Raw genomic sequence first — 25,682 nt, forward strand, 5'->3', positions numbered from 1 at the left:
TCAGAAGGATCACAAGGTACAAAGCCACTCGGATCGGCTCTGTACACTGTGTGTGTGTGTGAACAGAGTGGTCCGAAAGCGGTTTGGTCCACCACCATAAACGAACACTGCACCCGCCACTTATTTCTACACTGATATTTATAAACATCAGTCACTGATGGTTTAAACCGTACAATTTGTATGGTGGGAGTTTAAGAGAGAAACAGAAAGGGTACCAGCTAAATACATGGCTGGAATAGGAGCGGGCTTTCCTACCAGAAGTTTTGTATAGCTGTCCATCTTGAAGTTTACACAGCCAGTTAGACAGCCTGGTGACCTGACTTTTCTCTGCTGCAATTAAGCAGTGTTGTTACGTCACCTCCTTCCCCTTCTTTGGGATTATACAGTGTAGGAACAGCAACCGATTGATTAGGTCATCTCTCTGCTCTGTTCTCCTGTTGGCTGCTCCTTGTCAGCTCATGTTAATGCAGGACACCTGATTAGCCCTGTGTGCTTGCACCCACCCTCTTCGTGCAGAAAGGTCTGTGCTAGGTGAAGCATTCCCCCTGACTCACCCCCAACCTGGTCACTGAGCTATGTGTGGGGGAGACACTGGTGAGGCATCGGGATTGATGTCCTCAGTGTTTTTTGTTTCTCTTTTTTTTTTGATTGGACAGCTTGGACCAATGGCGCTTTGCCATTGGTCCAAACCATCCACAGAGGTCAAGCCTCTAACACCAAGTAGAGGCTGTTGCAGCACTGGCTTCACTATGTTAGGTAACACAAAGCAGTGGGGAAGCCCGCTGCTGTGTAACCTAACTTAGCTGTCAAAAGCCGGATGCAGCATCGCCTGTAATTAACAGGCAGCGTTCCGTCCATGACGGGATACATACACAGCGGGGAGGATTTCTGTGCTGTGTAGTCTGTTACAAGCTGCTCTGAATAGAGAAAAAGCTGTCTACTTCAGACTTGAAGCTGACAGCTTTTTCTTCCATAATACTAGGTGAGGCTCTGCCCCACCGGCCTCCCCTGACTGCACGTCCCTGCTGAGAAGTGCTGTACAGTAGCTTGTGAGAGGCTTATACCAAGTCTCATTCAGTGATCTACACTAGTTGATTTAGAAAAGACATCAATGTATTTGTAGTCCTAATATCCACATGTTGCTGGGTTTTTTTTCTATTTTATCTGCCTGAAGTTCTGTTTAAAAATCAGTTCAAGCTTTGTTTCCATATTGGCGTGCCCAGGGCAGAGCAGTGGGAGTGTTTGTGAACTGGCTGCGAGTAGAAGCCCAAGCCGACTGATCTGCTTTTAGCAGGAGTATAGTGGAAAAAGACAGCTGACCTTACTGATGTTTCACATGCAACCTTTGTTTAACTCTGTCCTCACAGTCCCCATCAGCAATGCATGCTATTCAGAGCGCTTTGCCAGGAGCACAGGTGTCTATGGCGGCCCTAAAATATTTACTTGTGCTATTTACCCGTTCGACTGGACTGTTTGAGGAGATCTAGAAATGATACACTGCTGCAGGGAGACGGCCTTTAATCTGGTTGAACCGTAGCTTTCATTGTAGTGTCATCAACGTCTTGTCTTTTTCTTTCTTTGTCTATGAACCCTTTCTAGGTGGTGCCAGCGCTCTTTGAAGAAAACAGAGTAAATAAAGACATCAGTTAGAGGAGGAGCTGCACGGTGGGTGTGTGGATTTCTAGTTTGTGTGTAATCTGAACGGAGCTTTTTCTCAATGACATTTCTACAACCCTCTGTGAATCTCTGTTATATGAGATGCCTGTAGAATTCAGGTAGGAGTAGAGTACACTCATTTGTGTTGTGTTTCCTAAACAGGAAGTACAACATGAACAAATATGGCAGCCTGGGTGCACACTAAACCAGAGACATTAAAGTAGTATTAAACTATCAAACTTTTTTCAATAATGAATCCAGATTAAACAAGTATACATTGCTCAGCAAGCTTTTTAGTTTATTTTTTTGTCCAAACACTTAGTCATCATGTTTCCAAACAACTGTCTCCAACTCTCTCAGCTTGGTTTCACTGAACTTCCTGTCCAGTACAAGATCACAAGGGACAGAGCACTCTCCAGCAGCTGCCCATCTACTAGCTTGGAAAAGGAAGGAGGAATGGGGAGTGGAGGAGTGTCTTGGCTGGCTGTGTGTGTTTGCGGAGACACGCACAACTTACTAGCACACACAAGGGTGGCTCCATAGGACCCGGCAAGGCACAGGAGCCACCCTAAAACAGGATATCAGGGCCAGTGCTTGTTTTTTTTTTTGCTTGCATGTTATAGTCCACATCTTAGGCCTGAAAGTTCCTTAAATTGTGGTAGTTTCAAATTTTTAGGTTGCATGATTTTAGCGCAACTCTATCAAACCCATAATTGCAGTAAAAAAATGCACTTAAATTAATTTTACTGTACAAAAACACAATATAATACCCAAACAATGCCAAACTTAAAAATTGTGTGCGCCCGTGAAGCAACGGGCGCACAGACGACTATGGCCAAATTGGCCATAGACGACGATTTAAAAGCCTGTCCTGGTCAACAGTTTCAAGTTAACCATGAATATTGGCCCTAGAATTATTGCTCTCACTCATACCTAGTGCAATTTTGTGTTTAGGCGCACACAACGTGTGTTTACGTTGTTATGACTGTTTTCTAGGGGCCTGCAGCCAGCGCCGTAAGGGATACGGCACTGGCAGCAAAAGGGTTAAAAATCAAGAAGCAGCATCCATTGTAAGTGATTTCAGTCGGCATTTAAAATGGCATAAAAACCATTTGACTATAATATCACTTTAAGATACTCTCCTGTCAAAATTTGAAAGTGAAACCACAAGATGCATACATGGAGCACAGCTCAGTAACTAACTTGCTTTCTGGTGATCTGGGAAGCCCCTATTGTGATGCAGGAAAGGAATTCCCAGACTGCTCCAGTGCAGGTTTATTACTGACTCTCCTATACAAGAGAGCCTGGTGTAAAGAAATTTCCCATAGACGCCAGATTCAAACCTGGTTTGGAAATCTGAGTGTAATTGGTGATAGAATATGCAGAGAGAGAGAATGTTGTGTAGCACAGACGTCCGGAAGTATATTCCTATTCAACCCCAAGCATTTTACCTTCACGGAATTTACATACTTCTGTTGTGTGAGACAGTTTAAACATAAATAAATATCCAGTCAAAACTTTTGTATGTTGCAGAAGTGTTCAAATTTCTGGCAAGATTTAACTGAAGTCTGGTATCCTACCGGAGAGGATAACGGCTACTTTTTGTCCTGATGACACCCTGTAATTTTTCTGCTATGGACACAGACAAAGAAAACTTTCTCCTCTCTTAAAAGCTGTTTTTGTTTTTATTGTATCCCCATTGATGGGATTTCTCTGGACTTCCAGTCTAAAGTCAATTTTTGCTGGAGTCAGCCCCCCCAAAAAAAGAAGAAAGCCAGATGTGTGCCTGTCCTTTTTTGCAATTGTACAATTCTAACGCCTAAGGTTTGAAGGTGCTTAGTTGATTGGACAGTTTCTATTAATTGAACTTGGTGGCAGCATTGCTGGGAATAACATTTTTGTTTACATTGCAAGGGTGGTTTTATTATTGACATTTTAAGGGTAGTTTAAACCAATTTGAGCTTTACTTTTGTAAGCACATTTAAATAAAAAAAGCAACTCTCGTGCAATACTCTTCCTACAGTGGATGATGTCCCCTGGTGATTCACCAATCTGGGGTCCAGCATCGATCCTGTACTAGGTTGAATGACAACCAACGTCATTTAATCCACCGACTGTGAGCCCATCGTGTAAAGGACCCTCCCCCTTGGGGGGGTGTCATTATGCTGTCAGAAGAATGGGCTCCTAGAATTATTTCCAGAGAACAGGATAGAGATAAGACACCGACACTCCAACTGCAAATATAACGCGTCTTTTGACGTGAATGCAGCATATCACACAAGTGTAACGTTTCGGGGTCACGCATGATCCTCTTCCTCAGGCAGGATCCTGCGTGAGAAAGGTGATTCTGCGTGACCCAGAAACGTTGCACTTATGTGATATGCCGCATTCACGTCAATAAAAGACACATTATATCTGCAGTTGGAGTGCCGGTGTCTTATTGCTATCTTGTGAATGTGACAGTGCCATCCGTTGACTGCCGCTGCACCCACCAGTCGATTTTGTATTAAGTGGTCAGGAGTGCGATGGGTTCATCGACTTTTTCTTTCCAGGGAACAGGTCTCGCAGCACTACATGAGCACCGTTCTTCGAAGCATAGAGAACTGGCCAATGCTTTAATGCTGGAGAAGTAGGACCCATAACCGCACATGATTTAGCCAGAGAAATAAGCAACATATGAAAAGGGGCTCAGGGGGGCAAGAAGGACTTTGGAAGATGGAATTGGGATATAATCCCCCTCTTCAGTTAACTGTACATGCTTTTTGTTTTCTTGAAGAGCACCTTAGGACTGCAGAAGCATGGGAGCATTCTGACATTGAGAGAACTGCCACAGGCTTTGACTCTGACCCATCCTCTTTCTTTGCCATTGCCTTGCAACTGGCATATTGAAATGATTCCAAATGAGTAAGTGAAAAGGGGCAGAGCCGGTGAGCATAGCGTGGTGAATGCTTGTTTTTCTGGGGTTTTGGGGCCCTATTCAAGAAACCAAAATGTGCAGGCAACTGGAGAGGAAAAATAATTCATGTATGGCCACAGGTTTTTTTTTCTCCAAATTATTACATAGTCCTACACACTGATATCACTTGAGTAGGCATTCATACACACTGTGCAGCTACTGGTGGCAGCCTTATAGCAAGAGAACGCTAGTGATTCGCCAAGAGGCTTTACCTGACCATGTGACTTACTTGGTGGGTGTGTTTGTTAAGGTTCATGAAGTACCCATAGATTATTGTGACCAACTTTCACTATATGATGTGAAAATCTCCAAGTCATTATAGGTACCTTTTTTGTAGTTGATGCAAAATCTGCATGTTTTCGGCCAACTTTACACCTATGACAAAACCAGTGACATCAATCCAACATGAAGGAGGGAAAGGGAGGTGTAAGACTCTGGCATCTACATTATATAGGATACATTTCGTTGCAGAACAGCCGTACCAATTATTCGGTAAAGGTATTTGCATTTTCATGGAAATGCATAAATATCACAAGACTAGACACACGGCATAGATTGCTTATCACTTTTTATTCTCCACACACCAGCTCTTAATCCTGTGATCTTTAATTAGCAGTTCCAATTTACAATGTAATTGACTTCTTTCAGCCGATTTAATGGACTTTAAAGGAATAAACTCGTATGGGGGGCAGAGGACACAAACAGCCCTGTGCAAAACAGAATGTATATTTTACATGCATTTGTGATATAGGTAACAGCTGATCTATTTCTCACACCTTTTGGGGTACACTACAGTAATACAGATTTGCAACACATTGATTTTTAGAATGTTACACTTGGAGTGACTGCAAGATATTAAAAAATGTCCTTTAATTTAACTATAAACTGATTGTATTGTGATAATACTAGCAGTACTGGAGGCCTGATTTACTCCAGCTCCAGTGCCGAGTAATTGAATATGGCAATGCCATTCCTGTTAAGTTACTGAACTGGAAATGTCATAATTTAGGTCATACCCATTAACACCATGCCACACATATCATTTTGGAACTACATATCTGAATTACTGTGCTAAACTATTTTTGTACATGGTATTTTGAAACAAGTCAAAATAATTAAAAAATTTTATAATGGTTATTTTCTACCTGTATAATTTTTTTTCTAAAGCAAATCTTTATTGTCAGTGTTTCCAGGGCTTTCGTTTGGGTAAAAACACAATCAAGATGGATAAGGGGCTTGAGAAGCAAGATTTCACTGACTTATAGTAATGTACAATGGTATATAGTAAACATAGCTTAAAAAATAGCAATCCATTCAGTAGCTTACTAACCACTTGAAACTTTACTATTTATAGATCGTTCTCTCTGTGTACCAATGTCTTGCTGCCGTTCCTGTAGTCCCGTTCCTTCACCCTTGCTCCTTCCTTCCCCTGCCCCTTACCTCCCCATCACTTTCCTCCCCCTCTCCTTTTCTCTCTTCTTTATTCTTCTATTTCTCTTCAATTTCATTACATTAGTTTTTATGGCACTATATTGTGTCAGTTTTATGGTTTGCACTTTACTCTGCATCGACAGATGGACTACATGGCTCTATTTGGGATGCATCATGTTGGTTCATATCCATCCACATGGACTTCGCCGCTTGGACTGCCACCTGACCTACTCCAGTTTATCTATAGCGTTTTGATGTTCTTGTTGGTTTTTGATATATTTGTCTTTTAAGCTTTCACATTCTCTTTTTTTTTAATGGTTTAATAAAATGTTGTTAAAATCCTAAAATAAAGAATAAATAAAAACCCTTGCCTTTCCTCTTGCCAACCCAACTAACAGTACCTTTTGCATAGAGGCACTTTTTGAACCCTTGTGTCCTGCACTGGCCGCACTACATGCAGATCAGGGGCAAAGAGACATAGCTGCGCTCCTTGCCATTGACCAGATTTGACAGCTTTGACTTCAAATGAGTTCAGTGTAAATGGAGGAAATTGGGAACCATAGCTCCCCAATCTCCTCCTGTTTTCCATCCTAAAGTGGTCTGCAGCCTTCCTGCACTCACAGAAATGTTGGGTGAATGCTAAAGTGAGGGGGGTGGGGGGTCACACTGGCTGCATGTAGGTCAAATCAGTTCTATAGAATAAAGAATAGCAGACCTGGCTGAGACCGCACCCTAAGTATGCACCTAGTTTGCATTGTGGTTGATCTGGCCCTAGACCTAAGGCAGGGGCAGAAGCTCACTTTCCTGTAGGACAATAACCCTTAGCATACAGCAATATTTACCCTGGAGGTGCTTAGGATGTGGAAAGCACAGGGTATGTATGAAAACAATATATAGTTATAATATACATTGAGGGGAATTTATCAAAACTGGAGCAGACAAAATCTGGAGCAGTTGTGCACAGCAACCAATCGTCTTCTCTCTTTCGTTTTCAAATCTTAACTGTACAAACTGAAGAGAGAAGCTGATTGGTTGCTCTGGGCAACTGCTCCAGATTTTGTCTGCTCCAGTTTTGATACATTTCCCCCATTGTGGTATTAAACTGATAGCTGACACCTAATAAATTCCCATTAGCAGCTTCGTTGCCCTTCATGTTTTATACATGAGGTATATTTTTAGAACGTTTCTGTACGAATGTTTCCCAGTTGTTGAGTCTATTTGCTCATACCCAATCCTATCTCTAAAAAAACACACATAGTAAGTACACCTCATGGAATCTGTTGACTTTCTCAACAGATTCCATTTCTTTATTTAAACAGTGCCTACAGATTGAAGTGAAATGTGCCTTTCCAATATTTTATTCATCAAAAATCTCAAAAGATGTCATGGTGTACTGTGGAAAAAATTAGTACACTTTGCCCTCTTTAGCAGAAATCACGTTTTGTGCACCAGTCTTACATCGACTTCTTTTCTGAACAAATTTTTTTCTGCTGCAAGATGTTTGTTGGTTTACTTGCATGAACTCCTTTCCTCAGATCCTTCCACAGTATTTCAGTGGGCTTTAAACTAAGACTTTGACTAGGCCAGTCGATAACCCAGCATTTTTTGTTAGTGTGCCCTTGCCTGGTGTATTTGCTAGTGTGCTTTAGATCATTATCATGTTGAAAGAGCCATTTCCGGTTCAATTTAAAATTTTGGACAGATGGTCTCACATTCTCATCAAGCATACTTTGTTATAGTGCTGAATTCATAGTTTACTTGATGACTGCAAGCAAGCTGCCAAGGCCCTGTATCTGCACAGCAACCCGAAACCATAACATTTCCTTCACAATGTTTCACGGTTGGTAATTGGTTCTTTTCTTGAAATGCTGTGTTCGCCAAACATATCTACTGTTACTGTGGCCAAACAACTCTATCTTTGATTCAATCGTCTACAGCACACTGTTCCAGAATACCTGTTTTTTGCCTCTATGTTTATTGGCAAACTGTAGTCCTTGCTTTTATTTATTTTTTGGACAGCAAGTATGTCCTGGCACACCTCCCATGCAGGTCAAATTGGTTCCATCTCTTTCTGATTGAAAGCATGCATCTAGGTGCATGCACTTTGATACCAACTTTTTCAAGAGTTGCCTGCAGAACATGCAGTAACATTTTGGATTTCTTATAGACTTCTTTTAGCATCAAATAGTCAGGTCTTTGGTGGGCTGTCCAGTCTCGGACAAATTGTCAGTCATCTGAAGTGTACACCACATGTAGATTTTTTTTTTTCCTTACAGCGGAATTATTGATTTGAAAAAAAAAAATTATTGATCTTTGTAAATCCCTTGCCAGGCGTTTAGGCATCCAAAAACCTCCTTTAGAGGGCCATAGAGAGCTCTTTTGATCTTGGCATAATGAAACCACACAAATGGCAAATGAGAACACTAGATGATCGATATCCGAGGTTTATATAAGGCAAATGCCATACTATCTAACAAGCTTCCAATCATTGGCACCTCACCTGTAACAACTGTTTCTACATGGTTTTTAGTTTGCTGCAATGGTGAACGTCGTGATGTACTTGCGTATTCATTCAATTCTGCTTTTTCGTTTATTTAGATAAGAATTAATACACCATTTCTTGTGTCATTTCTTCAAGTATATCACCTTTATCTGTAGCCACTGGCTGGCAATCACCGGTCTCTGCAGGCAGGAGACCGTGTGCTGAACGATCATTGGTTACATGATCACTTAGCTTTTCGGAATAGAGCCGGTGTGTGTCAGCTGCATCGTCCCACGCTGGCTCTATGTATTGGAAACAGTATATTCTACTCGCCCAGTATTTCTTCTTTAAGTATTTCATTAACACATAACATTTACTAGTGATTTTACTGAATGAAACTGTGACAGTACATATTTTAATACTAAGCTTGAGCACAAGCCGACACAATATTATGATGGGTATATAATGCAAGAAGAGATGAACTTTGTATGTATATTTTTGATTTTGGTAATAAAGTACTTCTGTCCAGCAACAATTGTGGCATAATAAACCTCCTGTCATTTACATGCAATTTGAATTCAATGGGCTTTATGGATTCATTTTTTTTTTTTTACTGTTAGTAAGGTTTTTTTAATGGTTAATAGAAGCCTAATTAGAAAATACTTAATTTTTTCCCCCTAATTAGTAGGAAGTGTTATCACTAGATGAGCCACCTTTCCTGCATTTACCAGGTCTTTAGTGTGTTCAGCATATGTCATCAGCAAATTGGGTTTTAATATTTGACAGCACTGAAAATAATTAACGGTATTCCAGTATAAATTTTTGACAGTTTTTAAAGTTAAAAATATCATAGTATGGATGGTTATAATGCATCTGTCTTTGGGATATTGTAGCATGAATAGCAAATAATTGCTGTTTAATACATTTAAGAGAAAATGCTAAGCTATGCATTCATATTATTATTGCAGCATAGTGGGTTCAGTATAACATAGTGGGGTCTTAAACACTGTTCATTGTGATGTCCTTTAAAATCGTCCGGTGTTACCTTGGCAACTGATGAATATGGAGCATAGGGGCTATGTGGTTGACTGATGCATAAAAAGTTTGTCTTTTAAATATCATATTTGAGAAGAGGTGGTTTATTGAGGGTTTTTATTTTTTTTTATGCTGTGTAATCTTTCGGATTTTATTGTACCTCTAGGCATTGGCTACACTTAGATACAGTTATAATAACTTCATGTGGATGATTCTGGTTTAGGTTATTCAAAAAATGCATTTTTTAAAATAACAGTGACTTCTATAAAAAAAAAAAAAAGTAAGATATTTATAAATTTTTCACTTTCTGCCCTTGCCATTTTGTACTCTGCAGAGTCAGTACACTTGACTTTTCTCGCTGATTGAATGACAAAACCCTCTTATAAGGACTTGTGGGTGAAACTGGTAGCTTTGATTCCTGTGAGGAATCTAAAATGCTGATTTAATCCCTCTGGCTAACAATAGTAAAATGGCACATGGGAATGTAACCTGTAAATCCTTGTGTTCCTATTTAATCTCTTCTATGAATGGGTTTGTGCAGTACTGAACAGCTTGCTGTTTAAATTTATTTACATAATTTTTATTGTATCTATGATAAATGGTGGGTTTACTCACAATTTTTTTTTTGATTCATACTGTCCTAGAACTGATTTTTTTTTTTAAAACATGTGTTTATTATGTTTACCTTTTAGATGGTACCAGACGAGAAGAGGTTGAAGGGGAAGTCAGTGAAGAAGAAACCTGGTTTGGAACAAATTCAGAAACGCCATCCGAAGATTCATATGGTGATGTTCCTGATAACTTTAAATTGTCTCCTGCTGATCGGGGTCGAGAATCAGCCACATCTCCTGATACCTCTTTAGGAAGTGCAACTCCAAGTTTGAGTACTGATCTGATATTAGAAAATGAACTTTTCAAAGAGGCTTCTCATTGTAAGGAACACTTGTCAACTTCAGCATCTTCAGTGGATGAGGATGACCAAGCAGGTCCAAACAAGCCATTAAGTAGTAATCTTCGGAGGCTGCTAGAAGCTGGCTCTGCGCAACTAGGGGCTGAGGTCTCTCAGAATGGTAGGGATGACTCGTCGGGTCTTCAGTTTTCTCCTACATCCCACCATGCAAAACAACTCAGTGTTCTTGCCAGAAAGCTAGCAGAAAAGCAGGATCATGGTGACCAATATGGAAGTGTACCAACTACTCGGTTTATTTGGAGCCAAGAAAGATGGCTGCAAAACTCAAATAACACATGTGGCCTGTCACCAGATTCTGCTATTCTAAAACTGAAAGCTGCTGCTAACGCTGTTCTTCAAGACCAATCACAGTTAAGGACTGAAGAACCCCTGAGGTTTGAGTCCTTTACTTCACCATTCAATTCTCAGTCAGCTAGTTCCACTTTGGCAGCTTTGTCCAAGAAAGTCAGTGAACGAGGTATGACATCAGGACAAGAGCGTCATTCTCCAGCTGGCCCATTCCTTTCTCTAGCATCCATGACTTCATCTGCAGCGCTTCTTAAGGAAGTTGCTGCGCGGGCTGCTGGTAGCATGCTAGCAGAGAAGAAAAAGCCCCACATTTCGGAAGACACATTGCCACTGCCCGAAGACAAACAAGAAAAGGGTACGTCAGTGCAATCCTTAGAACTGTTACTGCTCCCTTCACCAAAAGGACGGTCTTCAAAATCTGCAAGCCAAGGTACAGATCCAATAAGAAATATCTGTTTTAATTTCACTTAGTGTGTTGGTATTATTGGTTGGTCATTTTACAGGGCTTGAAAAATCCACTTGTCCTCCCGGCTGGCCATTGTAATTAAGTGGCTGGCCGGAAGCTTTACATTCAAGCAATCGGGCGTCTCTAGAGACGCCTGATCGCTTGTATTAGTTAGCTAGCTACAGGATCGCTATGTACAACAAAGTAAATACTCTCCTTTTCCATGTATTGCCCTGGCGAGGGACATTTTGCAGGGTTTTTATCAGGGTTGATAGCTCATCTTGTCAGCGAGGAAGTGATGTGTGTAACTCGATTAATCATTACTCTGCAAAGGGATCCTGTTGCTGGCCTGTCGTTGCCGCTAGTGTGACAGGGCACTAAGAAAGATAGAAGATGAGTGACACCCAGGGAAATTAGATAGCACATTGTCCACATAAAGCGGGGGTTTGTTTTGTTTTTAAACTTTTTGCCTATATTTAGTGCTTGATAGCAGTAGATATAGGCAAAAAAACGGGAGGGTTTAGAACCACTTTAACTACCTCCGGGCCGGCCGTAGTAAAAAAAACGGCCGGCCAGGAGCTCTCTCGATCTGAGCGGGCGTCTCTAGACGTCCGCTCAGACACGCCCCCTTGCGCGCGCCGCCAGGCGCGCGCGAGCGGGAAATGGCCGGAATTTAAAAACGGGCAGCGATGCCCGTTAATATACATGCGATCCGCCGGCTGTAGAGCCGGCCGATCGCATGTATGGGGTGCCGATCAGGTGTCTCCCCCCCGCTGTTGTCCCGCTGATCCCGGGCTCCGCTGTGCCCGGTGCGAGCCCGGGATCAGCATGTCGCCTGTGACACAGGGGATCAGAGGGAGCTCGGTACACGAGCTCCCTCCGGTCCCCTCTCCTCTGAAAGAATGCGGAAGTGTTGTATAATACATCACTTCCGCATTCTTGTGTCACTCTCCAGCTTCAGAAGCTGCAAAGAAGCTGATGGAGCAGATCTCTGCTTCATCAGCTTCTTTTGGGGGGTCCTAGGTGACATTAGGGGTCTTGGAGACCCCTGATGTCTCCATAAAGAGGACCTGTCACATATTTTGCTATCACATAGGGGGGTTTTATTAGCCCCCGTATGTGATAGCAATAAAGTTTTTAGTGGAAGAAAAAAAAAATTAAAGTCCCCCCCAAAAATTTTTTTAAGTTACACATAAAAAAGAACTAAAGAAAATATTTTTTTTTTTTAAGTCCCCACCCATACATACACGCATGCAAACATGCGTCGGGGGCGCATACGTGCAAAAAAGACGATTGCGCCCATTACGCCGCACATGTTACATATCGCCCGAGCGTCGGAGTGAGAGCAATAAGTCTAGGGCCATCAATCACTGATAACACTAAACTGATGAGCGGTAAAAACGTTTAAAGTGTCGCCTATGGCCAATTTTGGTTGCCGTCGTTTTCTGCGATGTCGCGGGTGCGCGCAATTTTAAAGCTTGACATGTTTATAGTCTATTTAACCGACGTGACCTGATCTTTAATATTTGACCAAAAAACTGGGTAATAATAAATGTTTCCTAACATAATGTTACAAAAAACGTTTTTTTTTTCAAAATTTTCAGTAATTTTTCCTAATTATAATAAAAAATAAAACCCGTAGTGGTGATTAAATACCACCAAAAGAAAGCTCTATCTGCCCCCAAAAAATGGTATAAAATTCATCTCAGTACAGCGTTGCATGACGGAATAAACGTCAGTCAAAGTATCGCAGCGCTGAATACTGAAAAATGGCCTGGCCAGGAAGGGGGTATAAACACCTGGTCTTGAAGTGGTTAAGCATTATAACAAAGGTCTTGGGTTCAGGAAGTTCTTGTTTGCTTAAACCTTGAGACAATGCTTCAATGTAACTTATCTTTGAATGGTTTTCAAAATTGGTTTGAAGTCCCATGTAGCTGGACTTTAGGTCCCCTTCACACTTTGTTGTGCCATTACATTATGGTGCTTTACCACACACACGCTAAATTGTGTTATTTTGCATAGTTATTAAATCTTGCGTTTAAACAGCTCAATAAATTTGAATAGCCTGCCATCCAGTGACAATGAAAAAAAACACCAAGACCTTCTCTGGGAAAGTAATAACAGTCTGTAGAAAAACTGCAAGCAAAATGTAATTTTACCTGTGTTGCACCTTTTTGAGAACAATAATGATCCATAAAACAAACAATGATCTGCGCAAGTAAATTAAAAGTGAAGGCTAATGTGCCGAGCTAGTAATAAACAAATAACAAAAACAACCAATGTGAAAAATCAATATAAGTGGGTGTACAATATGAGTCACATGCCGGACTCTAAATATATATACATGTGAATAACATTTGAGTATGTTAAGTATCCCAAAAAAATGATCAAATTTAATCGGTAAAATCCAGTGTACTGAATATGCTAAAGGTGAAGAAAATACAGAGAACAGTCCACGGGTATTTGTCTGTCTCCAAGGTGTCTAAGAGACCGCAACCATAAGATTCCTTCAATCCAATCCTTCAATCCGTCACCATCTACACCCAGTGAGTACACAAAAGCAGAGGGGTGATCACCTGGGGTTATGGGCCCACAGGGTAGGTCTCATTGTGCGATTCCCTTCGCAAAAGGGGAGGAAAACCCTTATAAAACGATACCAGTGGATCCAATTGAACCGGCACACAGAGTCATCAAATCCAAAAAGAGACAAGCAGAAGAAACATAGAGTGTACCGTCTAAAAAAGTGTTTATTAAATAAAACAAAAGGTACTTGCATAAAAACAGAGATATCCACCACAAAATCTCTCTAAGGGAAATCCCAGTAACAATCACAAAGCAGAATAAGATAATAACACTCCCATCGTCCAGGCTCAGCTGTGGCAAATGACGTCAGATGCTCCACCCTACGCGCGTTACGTCCAGCGTGACTTCGTCAGAGGTCTACAAACAGACCGCACGATCCAGAGATCTCCAATACTTCAGACTTTATTGAAATTCACATCAAGTTCAGTATAACAGTAAATAAAAGTGCCTCAGGGGCAGGGCCCTCCTTACCATCTTGTCTTGATTTGTATTGTAATGCCTTCCTTATATTGTAAAGCGCTGCGCAAACTGTTGGCGCTATATAAATCCTGTATAATAATAATATAATAATATAAAGCAACATATACCAGCACCTCTATGAGTAAGACTGCGGGTGAAACATGTGAGAGGTTGTAGCTGGTTGGGGGTTTGCGGTGCTGGTATTTGCTGCTTTATACACTTTTATTCACTGATATACTGGATTTGCTGTGAATTTCAATAAAGTCTGCAGTATTGGAATTCTCTGGACAGTGCGCTCTGTCGTATACTACTACGTTCCAAGGTGGAGACACACCTATTAGACCAGCACCTTGGGAGTCCTGATGGCGGCTAAGGAATAGGAGCAGTGAGATTTCCTTTTGCTCTACATTCGTCAGAGGTCTGTTTTTTCCTAATGTTCCATAAAGTGTGGGACCTGGACATTGATATAAAATCCTGTCTGTAAGATCAAGAAGCTACTGCGCTGGAGCCATTACACAGTGCAGCTTGAGTAACTGATTTCTCTGGCCTTAAAGTAAAACAGACACTCCTCGGTATACCATGGGGTTACCTTCCGATAAAACCCATCGTAAAGTGATTGAATCGCAAACCGAGGAGCTGTATATACATGAGATATTCAACACTTTATAATCTAATACAGTAGTCTTTTGTCCATCTGTAGTTTAATGTAAGTGTTTTAGCCACATTTAAGGTAGGCTAAGCCAGGGCTCAAAATTTCAAGTCCTGAGCTACTAGCCAGGCCTTAAAGACATTGCCCCGGAAACTATTTCTTTACATTTTTGCCCAACCACTTACAGTCATCAGGTTGCTGAACAGCTGGATCTCTAAACTCTTTCAACGCTTCTTCCCTAAACCTTCTGTCCAGTACAAGATCACAAGGGACATAGAGGGGAATTTATCAAAACTGGAGCAGACAAAATCTGGAGCAGTTGACTGTGGCAACCGATCAGCTTCTCTCTTCAGTTTGTTCAGTTAAGCTTTGAAAATGAAAGGTGGATGCCGATTGGTTGCCATGCTCAGCTGCTCCAGATTTTGTCTGCTCCAGTTTTTATAAATTCCCCTCAAAGTGTTCAACAGCTGTCCAGCTACTAACTTGGACTATGGAGAAAGGAGGAACAGGGAGCAGAGGCGTTGGTTGCCTTGCTTTGCCTGTGTGTGGAGACACACACAGCTTACTAGCACACACAAGAGTGGCTCTATAGGACCCTGCAGGGAAAAGACCCCCCCCACAACAGGATATCAGTGCCAGTGCTCAGGAGACTAACATTTAAACATCAAAGAGCAGCATCTATTGTAGATTTTTAATCAGCATTTGAAATGGCTTAAAAACCTTTTGACTTTAAAATCACTTTCAGAGCAGGAATCACTGCATCTCACAAATAGAAATAAACGTCACTTGCACATACTCTGCAATAATATAATGTTAGTTTTCATCCTGACTGCGTTTTGCTTTTACATCTAGGCTTGACAGTGCTTTCTATTAATGATCTGCAGATCCCACAGTGCAGTGCTCCTAAATACTTAGTCTATTGTTGTGTCAAAGGTTTCCACTTAGCGTTTTGAATCATTGTATGGAAACAAACCAAAGTAATACATTTATTTATTGAGTATTGCATAGATGGTAATTTCACTCAGGCAGCACCTTTTGGACATATATGCAAATTTACTATGGCGAACAGAACACCTCTTGTTGAGGTAATGTTTCCAGTGCAGAGGCCAAGTAAAATATCCCCTTTCCTCGCATGTGCCCTTGTGTTTTTTTATTTTGTTGCATAGCGTACAGTATGTCCATGTTCCTTGTGAAGTGTTTGTTGAGATTAGATGTGTCCGTAACAAGGGTGCCTTGCTAAATATGAGTACTAGACACATTGCAAGATAAATGGTCCTCATACCACAGTGTAGTTGGGAGTCTGATGAGAAGGTTATTCATTCTTTATGGCTCCCAATTCTAAGCATTAGCAGCATTTTACGCATAATGACCAATAATAATCATAATAAAACGTCCTCTGATTACCAGGGAGATTATTTGCCAGTTGACTTGCGTTACACCTAACAAGATGTTCACACCAGTTGTGCTATGAGAATTTCTATTTGCTTTTTATAGTCTTTAAGGAAATCACTGTCATCATTCTTAGAAGAGCTTTGGGAGTTTAATAAAGATACACATTTGCATTGTATATACTATTGTATAATTTTGTAACATTGTACGGTTTCATGCATTATTGGTTGACAAGATTTTCTATTAATTTGTGTGCGTTAATATGGAACTATAAACATCCCTGGTATTCATTTAGGTGTGCAAGTTTATTAGCAACCTTTGCATTGTGTTTCAGTGAAGCGCAAAGAACATGCTTATTGCCAGTGTTATTGTGGATGCCATCTTTTCTTTAAAAATGTCAATAAACATTTCCCATTTGTATTTACTTACCCTTTGCTTAACACATCTGATTTTTCCATGGATTAGTTCAGCATAGAAACATTTTTCTGGGACTGACTTTTTTTCACACATGTCAGTCACATTTACACCAAAATAATTGTCACTGACCTAGCTTAGGTTTTCTTCTTTTTTGGCATTTTTGGTGCAACAGTAATATTAGCGTTAGAGTTTTTGCCTATGTACAATTACACTTGGTGTCCAAGGTTAAGTTTAAGGTGTGAGTTGAAGCATTGTTATCACAAAAAGAATGGCAACTCCAGCTGCAGATCACTGTATATTAAAACATGCCAATCACTGTCCATTTTTCAGTATGTGTTTATATACCAGTGGGTACTGTGATTTTAGATAGTCAGCAAGAGTAGTTGCATAAGGATTCTGTTAGAAAAAAAAAATGGAAATTTAGATCCCAGCAAAAAGGACTACAAACAGATAAAACTCGAAGCAAGCTACAATCACCCATATAAAAGCACAAAGTAAAATGCACAGAGGAAGTATCAATAAACGCAGTGTGCAAATGTATTACAAACCTTTGCAGTAAATAATCTACCTGTTGCAGCTGAACTTTTGCAAGTGGTGTGCCACTTCTGATGTTGCGACTCTTTGTGCCGAGTCTGCAAAAAATTCACAAATGTTAGTCAGCTTTTGCAAATTTTTCACCAGTACTCTGAACTAGCTGTGGGATCATTTTAAAAGGTTGGTTTACCTTTCTAAAAAATGTGCTGGGCAGGAGAAAGGGCTTGGCCTACAGATACATCTTGTAAACTTGGCTCCATTTTTCCAAAGGTGTCGAATGTTTTTTAAACTACTGGAGCTTCTTTTTTAGAAATGTGAACTGACACTTTAAAGGAGAACTATGAGGTGAGTGATTTTTACACAACCTCATAGTTCGACCCGACGTGTGACAAACTGTCGCACGTCGGCTCAATAGATCACTCGCTTACTTCTCGATCACGTCCCTGCAGAGAGACGTGACTATCACTCACGGCTCCCTGCAGGGATTCCCCCCATCCCTTGTCCGATCCTCCAGCGCTGACTGGCGGAACGGACGTGGGAGGGGGCGGGTACAGCTGGCTCTGCCTCTAGTTAGGCAGAGCCAGCTGTTGCTCACGCAGCTAGGTGGATCTCGACAGTAATGTCGGGATCTGTCCCGGCTGCGGCGGTCTCAGTATACCGCAAGCTGTAGCTCGCGATCTACTGAGCTTTGGGTCACGGGAGAGTGCTAGTTTATGTCCTCCCGTGACCTTTAGGAGAACTATGGGGAAAAACACTTACCCCATAGTTCTCCTTTTAAGATGATCATCCTTCGCTAATGTAAGAAGTTATCTAGAGCACTTCTAAGGGTTAGTTCACACCAAAAGCAGTGCATTCTGGTCAGATTCTGGCCAGAACGCACTGCCGGCTCACGTTTTTGCCAGGCTGGAGGGGGCGTGGCGGGCCATTGAAGTGAATGGCACCGTAGCCACGCCCTCCGGCCGCAATGCGATTGCAGCATTTTGATCGCACTGCACCGGACCGCACTGCAGGCACAATGTGCCTTGCGATCCCGTACGGTCGATCACATTGCGGCCGGAGGGCGTGGTTACGGTGCCATTCACTTCAATGGCTCGCCACGCCCCCTCTAGCCCGGCAAAAAAGTGAGCCGGCCGCAATGTGAGGCAGTGCGTTACGGCCAGAATCGGACGGGAACGCACTGCTTATGTTGTGAACTAACCCTTAAACAGACACAAGTCTGATTTTAGGCAAAGTAATACGCCTGGGGCAATTCTGTGGCGAGTCTGCTACACTATCCTATATACAGACAAAATGGCCAGTGCAAAGTATTTTGACAAATATATTACATTGAATGCAAAATAATGCACAAAATGTGGCACATTTCCAAATGCATTTTATTGATAAATGTCCTTCAGGGAGGCTTCAGAAATGTTCTATAGGTCTTCATATCAGTGCTTTGCCCTTCTGTGCATTTTGCCGCAGGTGGATAGGTCCCATTTTATAGTAGTGGTAAAACATTGTAGACAACTCAATCTGACAGTGTCAGTAGAATGACACACTTCATTGAGGATTGTTCTGGAGATGGAAGATCAATAATTTAGAGTCCTTCATACACCTTTTTAGAGACATGATGAAAACATGATTGTATACAACTATATCCACATAGGAGGCATCTATAGTAAATGGTATTGTTTGAAATGTTTATTTTGGTATATTGCTCCTTAACAGGCCAGGGTGCAATATGGTATTTAAATTTTGGAAATTAAATGTCATTGTATATGAATTATTCAGTAGAATGTTTGAATGCTTGGAAAAAACTTACTGTGTTATGAGGTTACCTGAGGACACACTGACCTGTCAAAGACCGTGTGCAATCATCTTCAAAGCTGACAAGTAATATTTTATTTTGTGGCAAAATGGATATTTGGGCATTCCTTTCTGAGCTGTCAAGATAAAATGTGGAGAATACACATACCACACAGGACATCTCTCTCTGTGTATTTTTCCCTTTTATTCACTTACTCTTTCCCCAGTCTTTTAGTTGTCTATGCTTGGTAATGTCAAACTTTTTACATTGTTTTTCCTTCTCACTTGTAATTTGACCTTTTTATATTGAGGGGATATATGCAAAGCTTTCTGTGTATCTGAAATTGTATATTTTTAATGTATGAATACATGGTGATTCTCCAATTTAAAGGTATGCTGCAGTTGAAGCCAATTAAAGCTAAGCCTTAAGATGGACACAGAGTGTGATCCCTACCTAATCAGTACTGACGTATTTCATCCAGGCATTACTGTAGTGAACCAGTCGTAGCACAATAATTTTTTTTCATATTTTGGTGATCTACCAACCATTGCTTGTAATGCAGTAGAGCTATTCCAAACTTACTATAAGTTCCTTGATGACTCTCAATGCAAAAAGCCGGTTTTAAACATTTGTTATAAGCAGTGAGACATTCCTTCCAGTCCCCAGTGCAATCCAAATCTGCCTTGAACATTCTGATTGGCAGTACAGGAAGCAGAGAGCATGGAGGTTACCTAGCACAACCTTTAGAAAGTATACCACCCGTGACCCACCGAGGAGCTACTTTAGACTTAACTGCTGTGGATTTCTGAGAACTCCGATAAAGAGTGACATTTATAATGTTAGTATATATGCAGTGTATGGTGCATAGCATTGCTAGATAACAGATTGCTTTTACTCCTCACAAAAATTAACACTGACCCCCCCTCATATAGTAAGACGGCAAGGCCCCCTTTTTATGTGGCTCTACTAAGACTGCTGGACATTCGTCTTACAAGAGGACTGTGGACTTGAAACCCCATTCACACCAGGGCGACAGCGTTTCAGCGTGGTTTACGTGCGTTTTTTAAGTGCATTTTTCCGTGTTTATGTGTGTTTCGGTGTGGTTTACAGGCGTTTTCTAATCATATGTAATAGCTTTTAAGGCGCATTTTCAGCTCATTTTCAGATATCCAATGAAAAGCAGGCTCGGCTAAAAAAAGCACAAAATAAGTGCCACAAAAGAAGCTCAGGGACTATTTAAACAGGTGTATTTGTAGCCCACCTAGAAGTACATGGGATTTTAATTTGCATGCGTTTCAGTGCTTAAAAAACGCGCTGCGAAACACCGTAGTGTGAACAGAGCCTAAAGTAGAACTGTGATCAGGCTAGGGACATTAAACATTTATATATTCTTAACAATCAGTTATTATGCTTTAAAACAATCCTTTACCAACCTCTGTAGGTGCAGGCATTGTAGACTAATTCATCTTTAAAAATTACCACGGAAAGTGCTTTCAGTTTCACTTCAGATATTTAATTAATTCTGCTCCTTCTCCTAGCAGTGACTTTGCAGCGTGCCAGCCTTTTAATCTGTAATATATACACAAAGTAGATGCACAGAAAGAGGGTTTAGAGTGCCGAGGCCTGAGTTAAAAGAATTTATTACATCTTTGAGGATGAATTGAATGCTGGAGTACCTGGAATTGAATTCTACTTTAAAAGCATCTGTTTTGATGTAATGGATAAGATGTGTGGCCCAGTAAAGCTGAAGAGCTGTGAGGGTTATAGGCTTTTCAGTGAAACATTGCAACCATTCAGAATCTGTCTCATACTGGTTAGGCTTCAGAAAAGTGAATTCCATTTGGTTGTTATGGATATTGGGCCTACCAATTTGCTTCAGGAACTTTTTATTTTAATAAGACCATTGCTTTCTTTTCATATCATCTCTACTTGAATATATATTTTTTAAAGCTGTACTCCTTGCCCCCAGATTTTTCAAAACTGGAGCAGACAAAATCTGGAACATTTGCCCATAGTAACCAGCCAGCTTCTCATTTTCAATTCTTAACTGAACAACCTAAAGAGAGAAGGTGATTGGTTGCCATGAGCAACTGCTCCAGTTTTGATAAATCCCCTCCTGTGAATGGGGGTCACCATGCTCAGAGGTAGGGCCATGACAGGTACTACATTCACATTCTCCCAGGTTGAATGATGACCAGTGTCGCTCAACCCTTAGGACCCTTGCGAGCAGCTCTGTATTGATGTTTTGCATCCAGAGCTGCTCTTGTAGAAAAAAAGAAAACTCCAGGGGGCATTTAAAAAAAAAAAGTAGCTTTAAGTTGGGCTTTAAAAAGAAAATCCCATACATGTAATATCCTTTGTATTATGCTCAAGCAATGGCTTCTAATATGTTGTATTGTGTGTTTTTCTTTCTTTCATGTTCCTTTGTACATAAAAGCTCCAGAAGAAGAAGGAGGAAAGCCTTTCCAATGCCCCATCTGTGGACTAGTAATAAAACGAAAAAGTTATTGGAAAAGGCACATGGTGATTCACACAGGTTTGAAAAGCCATCAGTGTCCACTATGCCCATTTCGTTGTGCCCGCAAGGACAATCTGAAATCGCACATGAAGGTAAGATTACAGTTACATAGAAAGCTAAAGATTGCTTTCAGCTCACAATACAAAATAACTTCTATATGAATTTAACCGTACGCAATGATCGCCTTGTGCCTGTAAAAGCCTTTTACAAATGTGTGTCATACCTCATGGTTGCTGGAATTTGTATTGTTTGTATTGTATGCTCTTCTAAATACTATGGAGGCTTGAGTTATAAGGATTCCTTAGTATATTCTTTAGATAGTATGTAGAGAATATCTGACATATAGTATGTAAAGAATATAACTAAGATAAAATTGTTTTTCCTTTTGATCGTTTTTACCAGATAATAAAACCATGATTGATATTCTCTGGGAAGCCTTCTCCTCTTTTATCATTTTTTTTTTCTTCCAGTTATTTTTAGGAAGTGATATGCAGACTTATATTTACATTTTGGACCACCTAAACCCTGAACAAAGAAACCCCCTACATTTCATGCCAGGCTCTGCTAATCTATACATTTATTAGCTTTCCATAGATGTTGGGCCATTGTCAGCTACCTTTTCTGAGCTTGAAGTGACTAGGCAGGCCTCTCTTGCAACTCTGGTCCCGAGACCCCTGGGTAATGGAATAGGGAACTCAGGGCATAGAGGGGCACAAGTGCCTGAAGATAGGAGACAGAATCGCAGACCTGAATCACCAATGTAGTGCAGCAGACAACATTGGGGATGCAAGTCTGGGATGCAGGTCAAGTGGCAGCAAGGTCAGGAGCAGGCCGAGCAGGACTCCAGCGGCAAGGCAGAAGACCAGGCAGAAGACTAATTCATAGTGGAGGGCAGACCGAGGTCAAAACCAGGAGGACAGCGCAGTACAGGAACAGCTGGCAGAAGAGGTGTCAGGAACAATCTGAGGTCGGGGTGCAGAACAGCAGAAGGGTCAGGATAGCCGGCTCAATAAACAGGAACAATATGCTGGAGTCTTGATAGCAGAAAGCTAGCACTGAGCATCAGGGCGAGACAGTTTAAATAGCCCGTCTGGTGCCAGAATCTGTAGTGCACGCGCATCTATGCAGAGACGCATACCCAGCCCTGACTCCATGGGTCAAATCGTGCATATGCGCAGATGCTCACGCAACACTACCATCAGGAGCTCTTCCACGGGCTTCTTGACAGCCGTATTCAAATTTAGTCTGTGTGTTACTAATATCCAGGGTGAAATGGAGGCTTCAAACAAATAGCCTGTTTATAGATAAAAAAAAAAAAGAAAAGTTACCTGAAATCCTTTCTTCGTACACGCAGTATTCCAGCAAACGTATAGTCAGAAAACTGAACAGCTTGGTTTGACAACCTTTCAATTACCAAGAAACATCTAAGTATCCCCTGTAGAATCAGAGTTCACGAAAGCATTTTCCTGATTCCTGTTTTTTTTTCACCTTATAGCTAGGTGCTCGATGGTAAATGCTGTTGTATTTTTACTTCTAAATCTGTACCTGCTTTAACAAGCTGTATATGGACTACAGATGGTACTTTCTATGTTCATAATCTCTCCGCTCAGATACAACACGATTTTGCAATGTATATTAATTCTATCTGGCTAGCCCAGTAATGCTGGAGGTGGGTGTTGTGTTTTTCATTAGGAAATGAATGGAAAAAAAAGATATGAATCAAATATATGGGCCTAGATATTGCACATGCCTTATTCTGAGGTAGAGAAATATAGCAGTTCTAAAATGTATATGTGGGTTGGCAAACTTGCATCAAAACCATATTATGCTCAAATGTACCTTATTATAGATGGTTATTTTATCCCTTTCCTTTTTGTATGGATTATTTTTCACCAAATACAAACAGAGGAACTAATTAATTCTACAGCTGCCTAGATTTTATTGAATTGCTGCTAAGGAGATGCTGCAATTCAGAATGTATTACATCTGCATGTCTAATTGTGCTAAAAGTAGGTGTATGTGCCGCACATAGAACTCTCACTTTCCCCTACATGCAGCTCTGTAGTTGGAGATGATATGAAAATCGATGTTAGGTTTCTTGAGTCAGTAAGGATTAGGCCCTGGTGCTTAACATGCAGCTCAGGTGCTGCATGCGGTCCTTTGGCACTTTTTGTGTGGCCCTATTAGCCCCTGCAGACAGTATCTGTGTTTAGTTATTATAGGTGTTTATATAGTGCCGACAATTTTACGCATCGCTTTACATATTGCACATTCACATCAATCCCTGCCCTACGGGGTCCCTATTGCACACACATACAAGGGCCAATTTAGACAGGAGCCAATTAACCTTCCAACATGTCTTTGGTGTGTTGGAGGAAACCGGAGTACCCGGAGGAAACCCACGCAAGCACAGAGAGAACATGTAAACTCCTTGCAGATAGTGTCCTGACCGTGTTTACCTTTTTTTTTGTGCTTACTCAAGACAGTGAAGGAAAGATATTGTTCTAGTAAAAACATAATAGTAGATTAATGGGTTGGAATTGTTTTCACAATATGTTTAATTTAAAACTTGCCATGAGAAACATCAGATGAGCCACATGTGTTTTTAAGGAGGCTGTTGGAAGCACAGATGTTAAAGCATTGATTTGGGCTTGTATTAACAATGCTTTCAATCAGTCTCCTGTAATGTGTCTCCAGTATATGACTGCCTCCTGAAGTATGTCCCCAGTCTCCAACACCTTCTATAGCATGTTTGCAGTCTTTGATGATTTTTTTGTTACATGCCTGTAGTATTTAACCATTTCCTGTTGTATGTTTGCAATCTTTGACATCTTCCTGTAGCATTATGTTCAATTAATATTATGTGTAGCCCTTTGATGATGTCAAGGGCCACTCTCGAGGCCCCCAATATCAAAGAAGTTGACCACCGCTGGGCTTAGGTATATGAAAACCAAAGCCACGCCTTTATTTCTGAGCTTGTGAGCTAAAAGCAGCAACAAAAGATTTCCATTTGAGCCTAATTCCAGGCTGGAAAATCCCAAGAGCCAGGTAGACAATGCTCCTTAAAAAGAAAATGCAGCTGGCGCCTAACTTTGAAGGTTTTCTCTAGTTGTCAATGGAGCTGACTCATAAAAAAACTCCTACTGGCTCCTTAATTGGTCAGACTGGCTCTTGAATTCCATAATATTTTGTCCACCCTTGGCCTAGTTTGACATTGGGGTCCTTGGACTACCAGTAAGTCTTTTGTGTTATATGTCAGTTTGAACTGGTAAGGTCCTTTTGGATGTCCTTATATTTATGGAGAACCATTCAGTTTAGGTTTATGCAAGAATCTGCACATTGTCTTAAATGAAAATGACCTACTTTTCTGTGATTTATTTATATTAGTTTGGCTGGGCATGACTCTTGGAGCTAGTAGGCCAGAGGTGAGAACTTTCCATGTTGTGTTTTAGCTGCTAGGTAACCCTAGCAGACACAGAGCAGTGTAGTTGTTTACATTGCTCTTAACGCTGAACTCCAGCAAACGGCTAAATACACAGATAAAATGCATATAGGGTTCTGATTTACCTGCCAAAGGAATGGTATTTCTGTACATCTAGTGCAGATTTACGCAGCTCTGTCACAGCACGGCCCCGTATAGCAGGTAAAGACCTGACTTTTCTCTGATGCAGTTAAGTAACACTTACAGGCCTTCTGCAGTCCCCACCCTGTGACTGGGCAAAGAGAGGAGAGGCAGCAAACTGAAGCACTCTGCTCTTTCCTCCTTTCAGTGTACTCCATGTACTGCAGCTCAACTAATTGGCTCCTTCTGTTACTCTCTCCACCAGTTTAAACTCTGCTGTACATGAACTACATGAAGATTATACCAAGTTAAATGCAGGTACTTCCACTGCTTAGTGAAAAAAAACACATTTAAGTATATAAAAATTAATGCAAAGTGGCAATCATTTGTGTCTTTTATATCTGCCTGGCATTCACCTTTACCTACAGGGCTCTTTGGTTTGTGCTACAGGCAGGGGCGTATCTGCCGCGAGGCAAGCAAACAAGGCGTTTTGCCTGGGGCGGCGGATTCGCTGAGGGCGGC

General features: G+C 41.0%; 1 protein-coding gene across 1 annotated transcript in view; it reads left to right on the forward strand.

The window, feature by feature from the left end:
- ZNF827 (zinc finger protein 827) overlaps window positions 1-25,682 on the forward strand; it is a 161,192-nt gene that overhangs the window by 39,028 nt on the left and 96,482 nt on the right. The window contains exons 2-3 of the mRNA XM_018552983.1: window positions 10,253-11,248; window positions 21,518-21,690. Of these exons, the coding sequence (XP_018408485.1) occupies window positions 10,253-11,248; window positions 21,518-21,690 (1,169 nt within the window). The remainder of the gene's footprint in view (window positions 1-10,252; window positions 11,249-21,517; window positions 21,691-25,682) is intronic.

This window comes from Nanorana parkeri, unplaced genomic scaffold (genome assembly GCF_000935625.1).
Source record: "Nanorana parkeri isolate BGI_ZX_2015 unplaced genomic scaffold, ASM93562v1 scaffold104, whole genome shotgun sequence".
Classification (NCBI taxonomy): Eukaryota; Metazoa; Chordata; class Amphibia; order Anura; family Dicroglossidae; genus Nanorana; species Nanorana parkeri.